The sequence below is a fragment of the Vombatus ursinus genome, unplaced genomic scaffold, assembly GCF_900497805.2.
Source record: "Vombatus ursinus unplaced genomic scaffold, bare-nosed wombat genome assembly UNPS02014770.1, whole genome shotgun sequence".
In the NCBI taxonomy this organism is placed as follows: Eukaryota; Metazoa; Chordata; class Mammalia; order Diprotodontia; family Vombatidae; genus Vombatus; species Vombatus ursinus.
Window position 1 is genome coordinate 27,735,543 of NW_020954548.1, and position 22,195 is coordinate 27,757,737.

General features: G+C 38.8%; 1 protein-coding gene across 1 annotated transcript in view; it reads left to right on the plus strand.

The window, feature by feature from the left end:
• LOC114043926 (histone-arginine methyltransferase CARM1-like) overlaps positions 1-22,195 on the plus strand; it is a 243,762-nt gene that overhangs the window by 95,516 nt on the left and 126,051 nt on the right. The window contains exon 2 of the mRNA XM_027863178.1: positions 863-988. Within this exon, the coding sequence (XP_027718979.1) occupies positions 863-988 (126 nt within the window). The remainder of the gene's footprint in view (positions 1-862; positions 989-22,195) is intronic.

Consider the following 22,195-nt stretch of genomic DNA (forward strand, 5'->3'; position numbering starts at 1 on the left):
ATGAGACACCATATACATAAGACTCAATGCCCCACAACTAACTCTTTCCTGGAACCTCTCTCCCTACTCCATAAGCTCACTACCTTTTCTAATAGTATGCCTTAGGGCAATATTTTCTCCACTATTTATGGTTGAGAGTGTTGTCTTAGGGAATGTATTGTTTATGGGGTGTCACAGGGCTGGAAGAAACCCTAGTGATAGATTATTTAGTGCAACAAATTTTACAAAGGAAGAACCTGAAGCTCAGGGATATTGACTTGCTCCAAGGTTGTAAGAATGAGGCCTTTTGGCTATCTATGATGCTTTTAGGTTTGCAAAGCACTTTAACTCTGTGAACAGGGAGCAGCATACCAGTTATTTCCTTCATTTTATAAGTGAATGAGGTATTCCTCATAAATAAACAGGGAAACCGAGACCAGAGAACTGAAGCTGCTTACCTAAGGTGACACAGGCAGTAAATAGCAGAGCTTAGATTTAAACCCAGGTCTTGTGTCTCTCAATCCATATTTCCCTTCCTTTTCACAGTGCTTTCCTTTTAGGAAGGACAAAGCCTCAGGCTACAGACTGCTCTGGGTCTCCCCATAAATCCGCTTACATGTGATCATCACACATGTATGTACTCATATTCTTCTACTTTATTATGCATTTGTCAACTTGCATATGCCACAGAAGAAATGTCTCACCTTGATCATTATAGGCAAGGGACTGAAATGGGGGACAAAGTGAAGACATATTGAAAGAGAATTAAATCTTCCTCATTTGACTAGCATGAAAATGTAGAAAAGTTTTTAACTGATATATTTCTAGCAGTCCAAAAAAAAAAAGTATTTTCGTACTCTCTTTCTCCCCTTCGCCTTTACAGCTGATGGTGTCTGTGTCTTTAAGTGCCTGGTCAATGGAGATACGGAATGCTGCCGAGTGGGGAGAGAGTCCATCTTAATTACTTTGGGATACAACAGTGCTTTGCTGTGGTTCCAGTCTCATTCTGGTAAGTGCTCTGGCCTGCTGATCCCTAGACAGCCACCCTCCACCTCCAAGAACAACCTTGGGAGAGTGGGCCTTTTAGCAACACCTGAACAAAGATGTCATTTGTCACTCTGTTACAGAATGATTCTGGGAATGCTCTCCCAAAGGTGGTTGCTCTCAAAGAGAAAACTTGAAGAATGCTGAAAAGGCATAGGGGCAAAAAATATTAAATTATAAAGGACTTAGAGTTCACATGGCCCAACCTTGTCATTTCACAAATGAAACAGACTCAAAAGGTGAAAGGATTTGCCCAAGGCTGGTAAATTAATAACAGTTAAAGTGGGGGACTTGAACTTGGGTTTTCTGATTCCAAATCCAGTGTTCTTTCTACTGTATCGTGCTACTACCCCCAGTCTTTTTTGTCCCCTCAGAATGAAATTCCAACTGTCACTTTCACTCCTTTGAATTAAGGCTTCATTTCCACAAGGTTATGAAAATGCAGCTGCTAACAGAAAGGGAGGAGCGTTTTACTTTCTTACTTTTCTAGACACATTAAAATCTTAGAGACTTTGGTTACAGAATCACCAAATCACAGAGATAGAAAGGACCCCTAAGGCCAATCCAATGCTGAACAAAAAACTACTAGAAAACATCCTCATCAAAAGGTTATCCATCCTCATGACATGACCTTGAGACCTTTCAGTAGCCAATCTGATCTCTGCTGGACATGCCTCAGCTTTTCAATGACTTTGCTGTGTGGCACCCATTGTCTTGTTCAGATGAAATTGACTATTTGAATACAAGTCTAAGACTTTATATTTATCCTGATTGAATTTAATCTTATTAGATTTAGCCCAGTGTTCCAGCCGATCAAGATCTTTTTCAATCCTTACTCCTTTATCCAAAGTGCTGGCTACTCTTACAATTTGATGTCTGCTAATTTGATTTGTCTTTGACTTTAGCTGAGAGACTGATAAAAATGTTAATCAGTGGACATACTCCTGTGGCACTCCTCTATAAATTTCCTTAAGAGTTGATATGGAATTATTAATGAATGACTGCTTCTTAGATCCATTCATCCCTTTCTGAACCAACCAGCTATTTGACCAATCCTGCATCCATACGCTATTGTGTAGCTCACATCTCTCCTCCTTTTTTCATAAAGATAGAATGAAAGATTTTATCAAATGCTTTGCTAAAAACTGGAGAATTCTAGCATTCACTTTTCTGCTGCAGCTCTCCTAGTTACAGATGAGGAAACTAAGACCCAAAGAGTTTAGTGTCTTGTTTACGTTCCCCATGCTAGTCAGTCATGGGATCATAGATCTAGGCTGGAAGGGACCCTAGAGATCATCTAGTCCAATCCTCTCACTTTACTTATAAGGAAACTGAGCTCAGAGAAGCCGAGTTGCTCAGGGTCATAAAGATAGTAATGGGCAAGGCTGAGAAGAGAAAACACCTCAGCTTCTATGACTCAAGTTCAGAGCTCTTTCCACTGCCCCACACTGACTCCTGTGGAAGAACTGAAACTAGTAGTCAAGACTCCTGCCTCTAGTTTGGTCTTCTCTCCAGTATACCACGCTACAAATAAAAATAACTCACACTTCCATAGAGCTTTAATGTTTACAAAGCACATTTTCTCATTTAAAAAAAACAACACTGGTGGGTAGTATATTATTATCCCTATTTTACTTGACTGCTGTTTGGGGTCAAGCTGCTCCAAAGGGTCTGAGCTGGGATTTTAACCCAGGTCTTTGAACTCTTAAGTCTATTGCTATTTGTAAGATGCCACGCTGGCTGTCTGTAGTGCATAAACTATATTACAATGCATTAGTTTATCCTAGTAACTAGCCCAGCAAAAAGAAGGCACTGAGAGTATGAGAAACAGAATAAGAAAGTTTTGATAGGCAGACATGGAAGGCTCCACGGGTTAAGAATGCAGGAAAGATGTGGGGAGAGATGGCCATGGTGGGCAGGGGAGAACAGGAAGGTATTAGAAGCCTGGCAGCGTGTGAAATGGGCAAAGACAACTAGAAGACAGTTAGTAAGGTATTCATAAACAAACTTGGCATACTTAATGTTCCTGAGCAGTGGCTCTGCTAAGTGCTTTTTGTCTACATAGCAGCTGAACTGGCCGAAACTCAGGAGCGTGCCTTATTCTGTCCATGTTATTGTAATGTCTGGCTGACTTGGAGGAGACACTGGATTTGGAGTGCAGGAACCAAAATTTGAATCCTTCTCTTCTCTCTCTCTCTCTCTCTCTCTTTCTCTCTCTCTCTCTCTCTCTCTCTCTGTGTGTCTCTGTCTGTCTGTCTATCTCTCTTTCTCTCTCTGCCTCTGTCTCTTTCTCTCTCTGTCTCTGTCTCTCTCTGTCTCTCTCTCCCTCCCTCCCTCCCTCCTACCCTCCAACATCCCTAAAATGGAGGGAGGAAGGTGATGGTGAGTGAGATTTAAATTATCTTTGGGCTCCCTCAGAGCTCTAAATCTAATGAAAATTAAGACCATGAGAGTTCTGGAATGGTTTGCTGCTGAACCTGTAGGTATAATTACAAACAAACATGTGATGTTAATTCCCCCCCCCCCCCCCCGTTGGATAAACGCAAGTGATGGTGACTTTTACAGGTAGATCAGTTATTGAAATTTGTCAAGTGCAGTCCATGTAGAGTAGTCCTGCTGTGTCTTCCTCATTGGAGAAGTCACTTAACTCTCGTTTTCTAGCAAAGAATGGAGAGATATGGAGGCAGCAGGGTACAGTGGAAAGAGCACTGACCCTGGAATCAAAGGATCTGTGTTTAAATTCTACTGATAGCGCTTACCTATCCTCTTAGTCCCTTATCTTCTTGGCATCGATTTCTCAACTGTAAAATTAGCAAATTGGACTAGATGACTTGTGAGATCTATTCCAGCTTTAGGTCACTGATCCTATGAAAACCCTGAGATTCTGTGGTCCTTGGACTTACTGTGACCCTGGACATATCCTTTTACCTCTATGATCTGTAGAATGAGATAATACAACTGAGATTATTTTTCTCATACAGTCATTTTAAGGATGACGCTTGGCAAACCTTAAAAGCACTATAGAAAAGTGAATTATCATTAATGATCAGTCAACCTGTCCAGGACCCATGATCTTATTAGCATGGGAGCTGCTTTTACCAACACAAACCCTTATCCATCAGTACCTTAATAGGTTTGGAGAATTGCCCAAGGATTAGCAAGACTAGATGATTTATTCGTGATCACACAGCTAGTAGGTGTTCATGGCAGGATTTGAACCCAGAATTCAAGTCCAGAACTCTATTGACTACACTATGCTGTCAATTTACATTGCCATGAATAAAACAAAATTAGTTGAATTTATTGATGAAAGAAACTCATGCTTCTTGAACACTTGCTTTGTGTATAGCATTGCATTGAGTGCTGTTGAGGCATATAAAAGGGTTGAAAATGTGATCCCTGACCTTGAAGCAAAATAGCCACATGCAAAAAATTAAGTAGTCATGCGAGGCTCCATTGGACAAGTGAGTAATACAGGCAGTAAGTGTCCAAGGAATGAAGAGGGAGAAATTAGGAAAGGCTTTCTGGAGAAGGGGAAATTTAACTGGGCCTTGAAGGATTTATATAATTTGGAGAGACAGAGAGAGGTCTGGGGGAGGGAAATGGTTTCTGGGTTAAGGGGAGAAGGAGTTGTCCAACATAAACAGAAAGTATAGAAATGAGAACGAACAAGGTACATTTTGGAAATGTTGTGTAAACTATGTTGATGTAACACTAAACCTAAACTGATTAAAAATGAGTCTCTCTTTGATAATTCTTAAGGTATTTAACACCAAACAAAACTCTTTGAACACAAAAGTTTCTTGATAAATGGGGATTGGTTGGCTTCAGTATATGTTTATACCTCAAGGTCATTAGTATGCCCATCAACTAAGTAGGGCAGTGCTGATTTCTAGCTATCCCTCCCTTTATAGGGTTCTTTTTGCCACATTCTACTCTTATTTTATGTAACACCAATAGGTAGTTGGTGACTGGGATAAACTGGATGCCATATATTCTTCAGCATTTCTTGAGGGAGGAAGAAACTATTCCCACCTCAAATAATGGGAATTTAGCTGCTTTTTGTATTGTTTACTAGCTATTTGTAAACGGTCATCATATTAGTAACCAGAAACTTGCCCATGGCATTGAGTCAACACAATTTACAGGTCTTACTACTAGTAAAATAAACTTTATTCAAAAAGGACCAGCATCTCTTCCCTTACAATATATTTTGATGATGATTTTTTTTGTTTTTATACCAAAATTTACAAGTAGTATGGTAAGATGAATAGAGAGCAAACTTCATACCTAGAAAGATTTGTATTGAAGTCCCACCTCTGACATATACCTTGCCATGTCCCTGGGCAAATTACTCTCAGTTCTCTAGGCAACTCTCTAAAATTATAAATTGGAAAGAAGGTGCATTGGTGGAGGGAGTTTCCTTGCCTAGGTTCTCCCTATCCCAATTAAATCACAGATCTGGTCCATATCCTTATGTTACAATTATTTCCCATTAACTCTTCCATAGTTCCCTCTCTCTAAAAAGTAACAATTTTATAAAATAGTCAAGCAAAACCATCCAAACCAGCAAGTGCAAATTCAGTTGACCAAGCAGGAATTGTTCCACGCCTCTATAGCCCCTCACCTCTCTGCCAAGAAGAATATTTTAACATCATTCTTCTGGAGCCAACATTGGTCATTTAATTCAGATTCTATTGTCTGTTAATGTTATCTTCATTTGCATTTGCATTATTGTAGTCATTGTATATATTGCTCTCCTGGTTCTGTTTTCTTAGCTCTATGTAAGTTAATGTGCCTTCCTAGGTTTCAGAGACCTCCTCTTTCTTCATTATTTGAGGCTTAATATTCTGTAATATTTGCATATCATAATTTGTTCAGTCATTCCCAAATGAACCATTTTAAGACAACATTTAAACAGAGAACTCAGCAAGATATTAAAATCAGGATATTTAGAGGTTTTACTAAAGATGATGTGCCTTGCTCAAGCCTGCCCAGGAATATAGACGTGCTCCCTTCAACCTAATTATCCCCTTTGGGGAGATGGTTCTGAGGAGAGAAGAGAAAGCACCCTCCGCTTTGTCCCTAAATTCTCATCTCCACTGAAAATGAAAACTTGTGATGTGACTTTAAAAATTTCTAAGATGGCTGACAGGGTAAGGGCAGGAAAGAGTCATATTGGCCATCATCCAAGCCAGAGAATTGCTCTAATTACCGTCCATGCTTCTAAAAGAGTGTGTAAAGAACTTCGGCATCTATTTTAATAAATTGTTGAGAACCTTTTACTTAAGAGGTCCTTATTCCAAAGATAACAATTCTTTTTCTTTATGGAATAGTCAGTCAATTATTTACAGAGCAATTATTTGTAGTATATTACAGTACATGTAATAGGATAGATATTTTCAGTCACCAGAATTTATTGAACTTTCACCCACTTTGTACTGATCCCTGTGCTGAGATAGGGGGTGGGGAGGGGAGGACATGTGGTATTTAGTTATTTAACATAATCAAATAAACTATCATGGATGTTGTGAGCAATCTTAACATGATCTCAGATTGTATATGTCACTGTTTCAGGGATAGAGTCCATTATTTTTCTGCTTCTCTATTGTATCATTCTAGTTATTCTGTCATTCCAGTAATTCTCTGCATTTATACATTCATTTTCCATCTAAAAGTTCAAAATGGCTTCTATATTAAAAGTGCCTTCTTTTAGCAGATTGTACCAAGGGCACCTTTGAATTCTGAAAATTTATAAGTAAGATGATTTTTTCTCAGAAACAAAAAAAAATAAAACTCCTAAAGAATGTAGGACAAATTAATACCACAATTGTACAGCAGAACAGAAGGGTTTCCTTTGAATTTGACACATTCACCAAACCAGGAGATATAAACAGATAACTTAGAAAAGAAATGCATATTGACATGAAATGCTATAAACTTAATATAATGTTCGCAGTTGAAGAAAAACTATAAGAAGCAAGAATATTCAAACCCTGGAGAGAATTTCTTGTACTATCTCAGTCTCTCAGATGGTTAATCCTTGTGCCAAAGAACTTTTCAGTGTCAGTTGTTTATTTTGTCAAGGCCTGTCAATTTTGAACTGCTGGGGAAAATAGGAAAGGGCTCCTGCAGAATCCCTGATTTTGATGCTATAGCCTCATGTTCTATCTGTATTCCCAGTCCTGATCCTACAGTTGCCTCCCTGAACAGTTGTGAGAGGCAAATTCCCACTCACCTTGGCTTAGAATTGGCATTATTAACTTGGTGTTTGCAAACTAGATAGGTAGATAAAGAAATAGATATATTCATATATACATACATACATATACATGTGCATATATGTATATCTTTATATACATACACACATATTTTATAACTATTTCAATATACTTAATTTCCTTTGTAAGCCTATGTATTTTGTTTTATTCAATTAAAAAACTTATTCTGAGAAGGGACCCATAGGATTCACCAGACTGTCAAAGGGGTTCATGAACAGAAAAATGGTGATAACACCTGGTTAGAGACCACAATTATCCATTTAATTTTTTTTCACCAAATAGTGGGATGTGACAAGTAGAGTGATGTGATCATAACAATGCATTAGGAAGATAACTACGGCTAGAAGTGCATAAGATGGATTGGATATTAGAGAAACTTGATAGTGGAAAACCGGTTAGGAGGCTATTATAATAATAACCCAAGTGAGAGTTAATAAAGAGCCTGATATACAGTAGTAGCACTGGGGAATGGAAAAGAAAGGATGGATAGATTTAAGAGACATTAAATGAGTAGAATTGGGAGAATTTGATGATCAATTCTGTGTTGGGAGGTTAAGGAAGAGAGAGGTATCAAAGAAACTCAAAGGTTTTGAGCCTGGATTATTATAAATATGTTATTGCTATTAATAGAAATAGGAAATAGGAAAATAGAAATAGGAAAATTGGGAAAAGAGATAGCTGGGGAAGATGAGTTTAGTTTGGTACATACTGAGCTTGGAGTGAGACATCTGGGAAGAACTGTCCAACCAGTTGGTGGAAATGTAGAGTCAGAAACTTGGGAAAGAAATCAGGGCTGGATCTAGCAATTTAGGTGATTTTTGAAGCCATGGCAATTAATGAAATCACTGAGAGGTTGTGAGAGAGAAAACCAAGGATGGAGCCTTAGGGAATAAATACATTTAGGGAACTGGAATGAAGAAGAGTTAGTGGATATAGGGAAAAAGCCGTAAAAGAGATAGGAAGACCAACAAAATGTGGTGTCATGAAGTCCCAGGATGAATGTTCCAAGTGAAGTAATGGCCACGGTATCAAATGCTGCAGAAAGGTCAATAAAGATGAGAACTTTAAAATAGACCATTCCTTTTCACGTGAAAAGTCTCTTAAGTGAAGGTCTCCTTAGAATTAGAGAGACCTAGGCGCGCGTGTGTGTATGTGTGTTTGTGTGTGTGTGCGTGAGAGAGAGAGAGATAGAAAGAGAGTGAACCAGAGAAGAAGAAAGTAATTGAAGATGTAAGAGAGAGGATAATTGGAACAAGGGCCAGAAGGAGATGGTAAGGGATGAGAAAAAGGACACAAGTGGAAGGTTTAGTTTGTCAAAGACAAATAGAAAGAAAACAAAGAAGAAAACACAATTGAAGACAGAAGTCTTCTTAGGCAGCTCATTTTCAGTTTAGTGTGTCTTGGAGGGTTGGTGAAGGGTAGGCATCAACAACTAAGGAAAGGTATAAGTAGAAAAATAGGTTAATGGTAGGATACAGTCCCACTATGCCAAAGGGACAGAGGACCTTGATTGCTGTTGGTCTAACTTAGCTGAGGCCCACTTTGGTTACCACCTCTCAAACATACAGGTGAACTACTTCCTTGAATGGAACTTTCACACAGGAATTTTTGAGATGTAAACCAGTTTCTTGGTGGGCAAAGATGCATCTTGAAATTTGAAGCTGTTTTTTTGTATTCAGAAATAATTAAATAGCTACCAAATACCCTATCATTGACATTGACACATGCATATGTGTGTATATGACATACACACACATTGCTAACTAGGAGAGTATAGGCTGTCTGCTCATGCTCAGCTCAAACCTCTTCCTTTATGAGATCTTCCCTGATACCTCTTCAAACCCTCCACTCTTAGTGCCTTCCATCCTAAATTACCTTGAATTTATTTTCTATTTGTATGTTTATCTTGTCTTCTTTGATAGAATGTAAGACCCTCGAGAGTGTAAGTTTTCATTTTTGTCTTTGTATACCCAGGGTCTAGTATAATGCTTGGCCCATAGTAGACATTTAATAAGTGCTGTTTACTTGATAGCACCATTGAGAAAGGAAATATTGTTAATTGTGTCTCTAAGTTTGCCTGGGTTGAAAGGAAATGTGTAGTTGTAATAATATCATTATATGGGGCAGCTCAGTGGCATAGTGAATAGAGCTCTGGCCTTGGAGTCAGGAGGACCTGAGTTCAAATCCAGCCTCAGACACTTAACACTTACTAGCTATATGACCCTGGGCAAGTCACTTAACCCCCAATCACCTCATCAAAAAAGGCAAAAATAATAATAATAATAATATCATTAGAATTGGGACCTTAAAGATCAAGTCCTACCCTGTTGTCCTCAAAATCAAAATCAGTTTAATTTGTTCTAATTAAAAATGTAAATATATCTCATGCAAGCTTTTGAGGAATTGGGTGGAGGGTGGAAGAGTGTGAAATGGAAGAAATAACAGATTCCTAAAAGGTAAGATATATAATGTAAAAGAAAAAACTCTGCTAACAAAATGTGGTCTTTCAAGTCCCTTTCCTCAATCACTAAATGGAATAACTAGCATGGAAATCCAACCTTAACAAGTCTTCATTTGGAAACCAAGAAGTGGTGTTCTGGGCAGCCCTGGGGAGTAATGGGAAGCATCCTACCAGGTCTGAGGTGAGCATTCCTGTGTTCTGAACCCAGCTCAGCCACTTCCTGTTTGTATGATCAGAGGAAGTCCCTAGACGCCTCTGGACCTCAGTTTCCCTATACATAAACTGGACTGTGTGATTTGCAAGGTTCCCTTCCTCTCTAGATCTTATTATCCAATTAGTGCTTTGCGCAGTGCCTGGCACATAATAAGTGTTTATTAAATGCTTGTTGACTGACTGACTCCAGGACTCTCTTTGCTTAGCGCTTGTGAGTTATGAGATTCTTTTTTTCTCCCCTGCTTTCGATTTGTTAAGTTCACATGTAGTATGGCTAAATCTGTTTTCCATTGTGTATATTTACTCATCCTAACTTGGAAAGGTTTGAGCAGAAATGATAACTCTAAAACCTCTATATTTGAAAAGCGCCTGTTCTGAATCATTTTTAAGAGGGAAAAGTCATGCCTCATTGGTGAGCAGGCTGTCCTGTGCTTTCCGGCTTCTAGTATTTATGGCACTACACTAGATACTGCAGCACCTGTGTCCTGCTGACCATGTGTGTACAATCTCTGAAAAGCAAGGCATGGATAGGAAAGTAATAGAAGGGGCCACTGACTTTTCTTTAGGAACCAAAAGATCATTTATTTATAATGGGATGATCAGTATGTAGGCCATGTGTGATAGGTATGGACAAGAGAGGAGCCCGTCCTCCGAAATACCTCATTTAACACAAAGACTGCTCATGGCAAGGGAATGAAGTGGTCACATGAATATGACCTAAGATTCTCATCATCTTGATTTTAGAATATTTGACTAATGGCTCCTGGGTAGGGACTATCAGGAGTTCAGAGAACAGGAAAGAGATAGAGAAGTGCTAGTTGTATCTGTTAGCATACCGCTTGCTCCATGACAGCAGGGACCATCTCTTACCTAAACTCTGTGTCTTCCTCAGGGCTTGACACAATGTTGTACGCATAATAAGCATTTGATAAATGTTGTATGAATGAGTGAATGAATAAAGGGACTGGATTGAGCCCAGTGTCGGTAAAGCTGTTTCTTTTAGATTGGGTTAAGTGAAAAGGAAAGTAGCATGTTTCATAAAATTTCATCTGTATTAGACGCTGGGATGGTCCATACCCTTTGAACCAGAAATTGCAATGCTAGATGTATACTCCAAGGAGAACAACAACAGAAAGACCTTACATGTTACAAGATGTTTCTAAAAGCAGAGAACTGGAAACAAATCGAAGTCCATCACTTGGGAACTAGCTGCATAACATAAATGTAATGGAATGTTACAGTGCCATAAGAAATGATTAATATGAAAAAAACAGAGAAGCAGGGGAAATCTTATGTGAACTGTTGCAGAGTGAAGAAAGCACAATCAGGAAAATATTATACACTGTTCCTGCAATAATGTAAATGGAAAGGAAAAAACGCTGAAACTGAACGTTGGATAATATATAATGACTAAGCCTGGTCCTGAAGAAGAAAGAAGAAAATGTATCTTCCCTTTCTCCCTTCTTTGCAGCTGTGGGGGACTGCAGATGTGAAATAGTACTTATATTGTCAGACTCAGTTCTTATATTTGTTAGTTTGCTGAACTGCTTTTTGTAGTCCTCTTAATCTTCATTATAAGCAATGGTCTCTGGGTTTGGGAAAGATGTAGTTGGAAATTAAGGCAATATAAAAACAAAAGCTATTAATATTTTTAAGAGAGGGAACCTAGACTGTTTGGAAGAAACCAGACCACTTAAAGAAATTCATTTTACATTCTTCTAACTTGAATCTACATTTGAATTAACACAGAAAAAATATTTTGGATTAAAGAAAAGTTTCTTCCATCTTGTTCTTTAATTACAGTGTTGAAATAAATAACGGGGGGAAACCCTCATGGTCCTTTCCATGATTATGTCATGTCTATTTTTTTCTCTTGAACACTTTTCAGATCTTTGAGTTAAATCAAGAATTGACCAAGGTGAGATCATATCTCATTTGGTGGGTACCCAAGTATTCAGGATATCTTAAACAATTATGCTCATGTCCAGTAGAGATAAATGAAAAGTAAGCTCCACTTGGAGGATAAAGAATTCCTAAGAGTCATTGTGATGGGCATTAACCTGAGTCAGAATCAGTTGTTGGGAGATTAGCTGCTGGCATGATGTCACTCTGCTGGTAAAAAATCTTTAGTGACTTCTTGTTACCTCAGAAGAAAAGTTCATACTTCTCTGTTTAGCATTCAGAGACTTCCACAATTCTGTACCAGCCAAGCATTTGAGATTTCGCATTGATTTATCCCATCCATATACCCAGTGCTCTAACTAAACTGAACTACCCCAGTGTTATTTGCCTATCTCACACCTTGCTCCTGCTGTTCTTTATGCTGAATTCTTACTCCTCTTCAAAAACCCAATTCAAATACCATTCCTTGTATAAATTCTTCCCTGATTCTCCTAATTGTTAATTCCCTTTCTCCTTGGATCTCACATGTTACTTTGTTTTGTAACTCTAATGTATTAAAAAAAATAAGTTTTAATGATGGCTTTTGTTTTCTATGTCATAACCCTTTCTTAATACATTTTTCTTTCCCGTAAGCCCCTCTCATAACAAATAAAAAACAAGTAAAACCAATGATAAAATGATTGTGCCTGCCAGTATTTGCAACATTCTGTACCCGAAGTCCCCCACTTCTCTCCAAGAGTCTTACATTGTCTGTCTCTAGGATTGATTGGTCATTGCAATTAATACAGGTTTGGTTGCTTTTTAGTGTTGTTTTCATTTACATGATTGTAATTGTTGTGTATATTATTCTTCTGGTTCTAAGAACCCAGTGTTAGATCATACAAATATCATGTTTCTCTAAATTCTTCATATTCATCATTTTTTAAAGTACAATAATATTCCATTACATTCATATGTCATAATTTGTCCACCCATTTTTCAATCAGTGGGAAAGCACTTTGTTCCCTATCTAATGAACTTTTTACATATTATATAATGTATTACAGTTATGGGTTTCTGTTTTTTGTCCCTCCTAGATTGTAAGTAAGACACTATGTCTTTACATCCACCCATGGAGGTACTTTAAAAATGTTTGTTGATTGAGTTACTTACTCATCATCTTTTATAGTCTTTTTTTGTTCTCATCATAGGTATGATTGATTGCTTCAAATGATTTTTAGCAAAATCTATGAATTTAAAAGGAAACACAGCATGCCCCAAACATTATCTTTTCTGAATGCAAGTTCTTTTTGTTTTTAATTTTGAGTTCCAAATTCTCTCTGGCCCCTCTCCACCTCATTGAGAAGGCAAGCAATATAATATCAATTATACATTTGAAATCATGCGAAACATATTTCCACATTAGCCATGTTGCAACAAAAAAGCAAGAAAAATTAAAAAGTAAAAAATTATACTTCAATTTGCACTCATAGTTTATTAGTTCTCTCTCTGGAGGTGGGTAGTATTTTTCATCACGAATTCCTCAGAATTTTCTTGGATCTTTGTATTGATCAGAGCAGCTAAGTCTTTCACAGCTGATCATTGTTACAATATTGCTGTTACTGTATACAAAGATCTCCTGGTTCTGCTCTCTTCTCTCTGCAATTCATATAGATCTTCCAGGTGTTTCTGAAGCTATACCTTTCATCATTTCTTATAGCATAATAGTATTCCATCACAATCCTATATCACCACTTATTCAGCCATCTGAATGCAAGTTCTCTATCAATGGAGTTGTCGTTTTTTAAACAAAACTTGCAAGATGAAAAACTGTTTTAGATCAGCAATCATAATTTTGCTTTGCTCTCATGTTAAATAGGATTTTAGGTATTTTTCCTCTGCCAATAGTGGAAAATAAGAAATGTGGGAAATGTGCTGGGAATCCCAGGAAACACAAATATTAGCCTTCCAACCACTTATTTGGACATGTTGATGTACCTGTTAGCTTTCGGCATACCTTCTACCAATGCAGATCACAGTCCCTCTATCTCTTCCTGTCCTAAATAACTCTGGGCTTTGTCCTTCTATGAGGCCTCAAATGAGATGATGTGTGTAAAGCAATTTGCAAACCTTAAATGTCAGCTATGATTTTTATTACAGAGATCCTGTTCAATGTGCCATAGGGTTTCCTCTTGTCCTTTTGCAAGGGTGCATATATACAAAGCCTTCAGCCTGGCCATTTGTTATCACTTATTGTTCCTCCGTGACTGATCTTCCTCCTTTTCCCATTGTATGTGTCCTTGATAATGTATTTTGTGCCACTTCTTGCATTCCAGTCACTGTTGATAAAATGATACAGTCTGCTTACACCCACGATGCATATTTCCATTGCCCTTAGGGTCGCCTGCAAATGTGATATTTCTGAGATGGTGATGTTTTATAATTCACAGAAATGTAGAATCACTGGGGGGATGCTGGTATTAAAAAAGATGGCCTTTTGCTCATTGGAATCATTGAAACCATCAAGCCACATTAGCTCTCTAGCCTGAATTATCTCACATGATGGGGGAGGGGTGATAAGTAATCCCCAAGTCCCTTCAAGTTCTAATGATTTCTCATCTGTGATTTATATCATCAGTAACCCCATGTTCCAATAATAAATAATTCCTACATTTTTATGTATTTACTACATTTCAACCTAATTCATTTTATTCATTTAACAACCCAAAGGAATGATCACAGTAGTTGCTGGAGCAGACGAGGACAATGTCCTGAAAAACCTTTCATAGATAGTCTTACCCAACATCACAGATTAAGGTTAGGTACAGAGGTCAAATATGCAGTTAGGGGGCTGAAACTGCAGGACTTATCACTACTCAGATCCACTCTTAGATGCCTACTGTGTGCTGAGCTACACAGGGTCTGATCACAGGCTAGATGAGGTATCTGAGAGAAATAACGTGTTCCCAGCACTTAGCACATCAATGCCTGGAGCATAGCAGGCACTGAATAAATTTTTATTGACTGTCTGACATGAAGTCCTTTTTCCTAAGGTATAGCAATCAAAGCCACCTACAGAAGCACTGAGAAGAATTAGGGGGAACTCAGAACTTTACTTTGATATTCACTTCTCCTACTCCCTCCACCACCACTATCATGTGACACCTGTTACTCTGTCAACAAAATGGATTAATCTAACCTGGGTGCAATAGCATCAAAGGTAGTGTGAAGTCAGCTTCAATACCTGACCTCCCCTACACTGGGTATCTTTCATAAATTCTGAAGATCCTTATCCCAATGTCCATTCTCACAAGTGAATTTTTCCCTGAGAAAGGCTCTCTCTCCTCCTCAGGACTCTAAGTGTATTCCTGAGGGGTGAGATGACTCTCCAATGTTTGAGACTCCATTCTGGTGTGTCCTCCCCAATATTAACCACCAGTGATTAGTATCACCTACACCGTTTAACCACTTAAGGGTATAGGAGGGAAGGGAATAAGCATTTTTATGTACCTGCTGCGTTCCAGGCACTGCACTAGGAGCTTTTACATATATTATCTCAGTTCCTCACAAAGACCTTGAGAGGTAGGTGCTATTATTATCTCCATTTTACAGTTGAAGAAATTGGGGATAACAGAGGTTATGACTTGCCTAGGGTCACACAGCCAGAAATTGTTTGAATCCAGATTTGAATTCAGGTCTTCCTTACTCCAGTGCCAGAGCTCTATCTACTATGCCACTTACAAGGGGAGATGTACTGAGAAGATATAGCAAGAGCAAAGAGAAATACAAACACTTCCTTCTAATACATTAGGGTACTATATACTATCTTAGTCTCTGTGGAGAGTGGCCTTAGCTTTAAATCAGTTTTTACAAAACATTTGACCCACGAAGTTCACTTTCTGAATTTGGCTTAGATGATGGATGAGTCTCTATATCACTGTCACTTCCTCTTGGTTGCCTTCAGTCCACTCCTGTGCTAGATCAAGCAGGTGGCTTTAGACTTTGCCCCACCTCACTAGGTGTGGCTCTCTAGAAATTTTGGCATGGAACATAGTTCTTGGACCTCTGCCAATTTACTCTCCCAGTCTTCCCAAGTTCACCAGCCTGGTCCAATGTTCCACCTCTGAGCATGAAAAAACAGACACAACAAAGAGAGATGCGACAGTATGGCCATGCCCTTTACAGACCACATGGCAATGGCTTGGTTAGAGAGGTAAAGAACCAAGACTTCACTATCCACTTGAAGGCTTTTTACACTCCTTACTTGAACACAACCGAGAAGCAAAGAGGGACTGAATCCCCTGCTTAGTGCCTTTTGTGAGCATTGCCAGTTCTAGCTCAGCAACCATCAAAAATCTCCTCTTCAAGAGATAAGAAGACAAAGAGCAACATCCATGCATGCTCTGGTGTCCAATAGGGATTTTGTCAGCGCATACTGCTTGTGCTCATAAGAACTGGGCTCTCATTGGCCAGTCTCAGTCCCCCATCATACTAGGTGTGAATGGAGTCCTTACCACTCATTTTCCTTGAGTATGACCTCTGAGTATGTTCTTCTCTACCAGAGATGGGACAATTCAATAAAGGGTAAGAGAATCTTTGAAAACTTTGGAGGTTCTCGGACCAGGATGTGAACTGAGGTTACTGGATGGCTTTTTAAACTGCCATTATTAAGTTCTAGATCTCAGTCAGTGATGATGAGTGTTTGGGTGTTAATGGCAGCCTAGGTATGGAATTTTCAGGCCTGAAAACATTGCACTGTAGCCTCAGTGTTTTGAGGTAGCTTATATGTTTTTCTCACTACTCAGAGTTTAGCTGTTCTGCAGAAATTAACAGGAATGAAAACAATGGCATTTACATTTAACCCATATAATTCATTATCATCAGAATGGGTGATGTTTTTCTACCATCTGCCATCTCATTATTTCTGTCATGTGAAATTAAAACTATTATTTTAATAGATGGCAGGAAAATCACTTAACGATGATTGTCTTCTGCTGATGTTTGATTGTTATTGTTCTTTCCTTCAGACTTCATTTTATGGACCGAAAAAGGAAATAGTTGATGCATTTGGGGAACAGATAACCAACATGTGTGGCCATAATATAGTTGTAATGAAAAAGTTCAGCTATCTACACATCTTTGGGAACTCTCTGTCTCTGTACCAAACAGAACAGTGATTAATTCCTTGACTTGCCTTCATGATGATTTGATGCTTCAGAAGAGAGAGAAATAAATGAGAGGAATTTGCTTCCCCAGAGATTATCTCCAGTTTGTCTTGTTTATGTCTCATGAATATGAAGTTGTTCACCTATTGTCTCCCTTGTTAGATTGTGAGCCTCTTGAGAGCAGGGATTATTTGTGCCTTTGTATCCCCAGCACTTAGCATGGTGACTGGCACATAGTAGGACTTGATAAATACTTATTTACTTGTTGATATCTGTTCTGGATTTGATTCTCATTAACTAGGTTAGTTGCTAAAGTTACTACTGGTGGCTAAGGTAGAAATTATTACAACCTTTATAGATGAGGGTTTAACATGTCTTATAATTTGTGATAAGAAAGTAAGGAAACAAACATTTATTATGTACCTACTATGTGCTAGGCACTGTAGTAAGCACTTTACAAATATCTCATTTGATCCTCACAACAATCCTGGGAGGTAGGTGCTATTATAATTTCCATTTTACAGTCAAAGAGACTAAATCTTGGAGAGATTAAGTAACTTGCCCAGCCTCACATAACTGGTCAGTGTCTGAGACCAAGTTTGAACCCAGGTCTTTCTGACTCCAGGCCCAGCACTCTATCTACTGCACCACCAGGTTTCCTCCAGGATTAATAAAATAGATGTAGTCTGATATGTGCTCCAGATTTTAGGAGAATAGATTTCAAAGAATTCACCATAGGGATAGGTAGGATCCCATGGCTTAAAATTCTACAGGGGAAATAAAATCAGCCTAGGATGAATGGAAGAGCTCTCAAGAATGAAATTCTGAAATTCTAAAAAGAAGCAGTTCAGAGGAGGAAGAAAAGGAGTTTTCTCTAGAGAGACCTGCATGTATATACTGAAAGAATCATTGACCAACTCTGACTTTAGAGGGCTGCTATAAAAGATGGGAGCAAGGCAAGTAAAAATATTGAAGTGTGACATGATTCTGTAAAAATAGTGTTGAGTGTTAAAGTTCAGGATGAGCTGCCTGGCAAGGAAAGCCAGGGACAAAAAAGGGAGGGTAATTCTATGAGGAAAAAGAAGAGGGCCCAAAAAAGAGTTAGTCAGGACTATTAGGGTAAATGTGATGATAACAGAAAGAGGGAAGATCTGGTCAATTCTAATTTTACTGCTATTTTTCTTTGCCAAGGAAAATTACCTTTAGCCTGTGACTCAGGCAGGTGAAGTCATTGACCCAAAGTCAAATAGGTAAGAGACAAAACTGGGACTAGAAGGCAGGTCTTCGAATCTAATATATGCTCTGGGGGATGGGGTGGGGGGCAAATGGATGAGCATTCTTCATTCCTCTGCTCAGTTATAACCAAGAGGACTGCCTCTGGCTGCTCACATGACCAAGAAAAGACAAGAGCAGAAAGCAAATTCTCCATCTTCAGATTCTCATGGTTCTCTAGACCAGTGAAGAGCTTGTGGTTGTGGTTTTATTCCTGCTGGTGAATGTGTGGTCAATCATTCAGGGGTGGGAGATGTATTTCATCCTCCCATCCTTAGCTCTAGCCACTTATAGGGCTTGTCTCCAACACCACCACACCTCATAGCTACCCTAAATCCCTGATACTCCCCCACTCTGCCTTCTCCCTCTGCTTTGGGAATTTTGATCCGCTCCCGCAAATCCAAAACCTCTGAGTCAATCATTGGCTCTTCAGGGCAGATCTCAGGTAACTGAGATCCTGTAACCCACAGTAACAGCTTCAAGGTCCTAATGAAAAAATTGCTGTTCACCCCACCCCATACCTGCCCTCACCCTCAAATCACCTGGGGTGCTGTAGCAGGCACTCCTTGGAGGACACTATGCTTGCAGCAATGACCAATAAGGAAGAACCATGCACACACACCCACTTTTCATTTTGAGTGAGACAGTTTCCCAGAATACATAGGCATAGAGGGATTGTGATATGAGTTGCCTGTCTCATTGCACTGTTTTCCCTAAACCCTGCCTCTCTTCCAAACCTACCTATTTCTGTTGAAGATACCATCATCTTTCCAGTTAATAACTTCAATGCCATCCTCACCTCACTCTCCTTCACTCTATATATCCAATCAGTTACCAAATCATGTCATTTCTACCTCCAAGAAAGCTTTCATCTACCCTCCCCCCAAAACAAATTCAGGCCTCTATCATCTCTTACCTATCCTCCGAATTGGTTTCCCTGTCTCCAGTCTATCCACCTCAAATCAGCTGCCAGAGTGATTTTCCTAACATATGGTCTGACCATGACCTCTCCTGCTCAATAAATTATAGTGGTTCTCTACTGACTCTAGAGTCAAATGTTACTTCATCCTTATCTCATTCTTTTCAAATAAGTAAATATACACATATTTGGAATGCATACTCAAAAATGTTTTATTGATAAGATTATACAGTCAAAAGTTTGGAGACCACTGATCTGAATCTCATAAATGCTTCTCCCTTCCTCTGTCTCTGCTGCATACCTACTGGTTATTTGACTTTCCATTAATATCTCCATCAGAGTGGTGATACTGCAAAATCAGTCAATTTTGCAAAATTCCGGCAAGTCTTAAAGGGTCAATGGGAAAAGGCAGTCACATGAGGCTTAGCATAATCTCTATAGACTTCAGTCATGAGGAATCCTGGGTCCCAGTAGGCTCAGGCTCTGGTCTCATACAGAGACCATCTTCATCTTCTGTCCCTCAGTCCACAGGTTGGTCACATTAGTCAACAATTATTCATAAAACAATGACTCTGACCTGCAGCTAGGTGGCACAGTAAATAAAACAGCAGACCTAGAGTCTGTGAAACCTAAGTCCAAATCTATCCTCAGACACTTATATGAGCTGGGTAATTCTGGGCAAATCACTTAACTTTTGTTTGTCTGTTTCCTCATCTTTAAAATAGGGATAATAATAGCACCCACCTCATAGGTTTATTGTGAAGATTAAAATAAGATAATAATCATAAAGCACTTAGCACAGTGCCTAAACATAGTAAGCACTATATGAATGTTAGCTATTATTATTATTATTATTAATTACTAATGAGTATTTCCTAAGAGTGAATGGAATTACCCCATACACCCCAAACCACAAGTGTCTGTCTCTCCATGCAAGTGTCACCTGGCCTCTCCCTACTACCTTCAGGCCCTGCCACAAATCTAGGTCCTTGCTCTCTCTTGAAGAGCATGAAATTTCTGTCACTCCAATGTTCCTTTGGGCCATTGTGCCAGCTGTTACACTTCACGTTAGAAATGGGACCATTTCTCAGTTACAAATCCAGATGTGGCATGTGTTTCTCTTTAACTCCTTATATCAAAGACACCTTGGCCTCCTTCCTTCTCCCCAAATAAGTGACCAAGCACAACATATAGACTAATTTTAAAATATTACTTTTATTACTGATTATAACTAATGTTTGTAGGGCACTTAACAAAAAAAGCTTTCTTACAGCCCTGTGAAGTAGATAATGCAAGTGTTATTATTCCCATTTTCAGGTGAAGAAACTGATACTTAAGGGAAAATCAATAATGGGTTGAGGTTAATTTAATGATGTGTGGTGAATCATACCAAGAAAAATGTAATAATATAGCTCTGCCTCTTAGCCTCCAGGACTACAAATACCTTTCTTGAGAAAAAGAACCAGTCTTTCTCAGACATAAGCATTTGAACTGTGCTGCCCTTAGCCTCTAGCATTTCACAGCTATGTTCCATCATATAAAGTTGACCTTTGAAGTATCCATGTATGTACCAATCACTGTGCTAAAAGCTTTACAGTATTATCTCAGATGATCCTCACAACAACTCCATAAGGCAGGAGCTGTTATTATCCTCATTTTATAGTTGAGGAAACTGAGGAAGAAAGGGGTTAAGTGACTTGCCCAGGGTCACACAGCCAGGAAGAGTCTGAGGCTAGTTTGAACTCACATTTTCCCATCTTCAGGCTTGGCTCTCCAACCACTGTGCCACCTACCTACCTACTCTGAGCTCCTTAAGAGCAGGGACTAGTTTTTGCCCTTCTTTATATTCCCAGTGCTTAGCACAGTGCCTGGAACATAGCAGTAATAAATAGCAGTTGATTGAATGACTGACTGTGCAGATTTTACATATAGAAAAATTGTTGGAATTGCACAGGGTTTTTAAAAAGCTACATTTGAATAGTCCCTATGGTTAGGTGGAAAGACAGAATGCTGGAAGTCATGGTTTCAGGTCCCAACACTGTTGTTTTCTGTGTGACCTTAGATAAGTCACTTCTTCTCAGGATTTTGGTTTCCTTCTCTATAAAATGAGCAGGTTTGATTTGATGATCTCCATGACCTTTTCCATCTTTAAATTATGAAATTCTATCCTGAGATGAGTGATTTACAAGGCCCCTAATTCACTAGCAATAGTGAGCTCATAAAATGGTATCAAGGTTCTGCAACATTAGAGCTGGAAGGGGCTTTGGAGATCCTCTAACATAAAATGTAGACTTTTAAAATCTACACTGCTGCGAGAATGACAGATGTCATGTAGAAGTGTTAGAGAATGAAAAACATCGGAGATGTAAAGATGTTCGAGATGTGAATTTAAATTGAGCCAACATATGTGGTCTATTCAAGGTTAAGCAGTTGAAGTAGAGATTTTCTAGATATTCACTTGCCTATAAGGTGAGTAGGACCAAGAAGTGTAAAAACATGTACAAGTATGTGTCATCGTGTTCATGCCCAGTCATTTTTCAGTCCTGTCCAACCCCATTTGGAGTTTTCTCGGCAGAGATACTAGAATGATTTGCCATTTCCTACTCCAGCTCATTTTACAAATGAGGAAACTGAGGCAAACAGGGTTAAGTGACCCTTATTTTATAACTCACTTTATTTTGTTATTTTATAACTCACTTTCTCTACTCTGATCAGGCTGGTTTCTTCACTGATACCCTATAAATACTTGATAATTCATATTTCAATGCCTTTTCTCAGACCATTGCTTCCACCTAAAATTCTCTCTTCTATCTATACCTCCAACCCACTTCACATGATCATAGGATTTAGAGTTGAAAGAAAAATGTAATCCAACTCCTGTAGATAAGGAAATTTCCTCCCACAGAAATTAAATGAATTGTCTAAAACCCTGTAGTAAGTTAAGTGCCAGAGCCAGATGTTTAGGCTCCAAATCCTAATG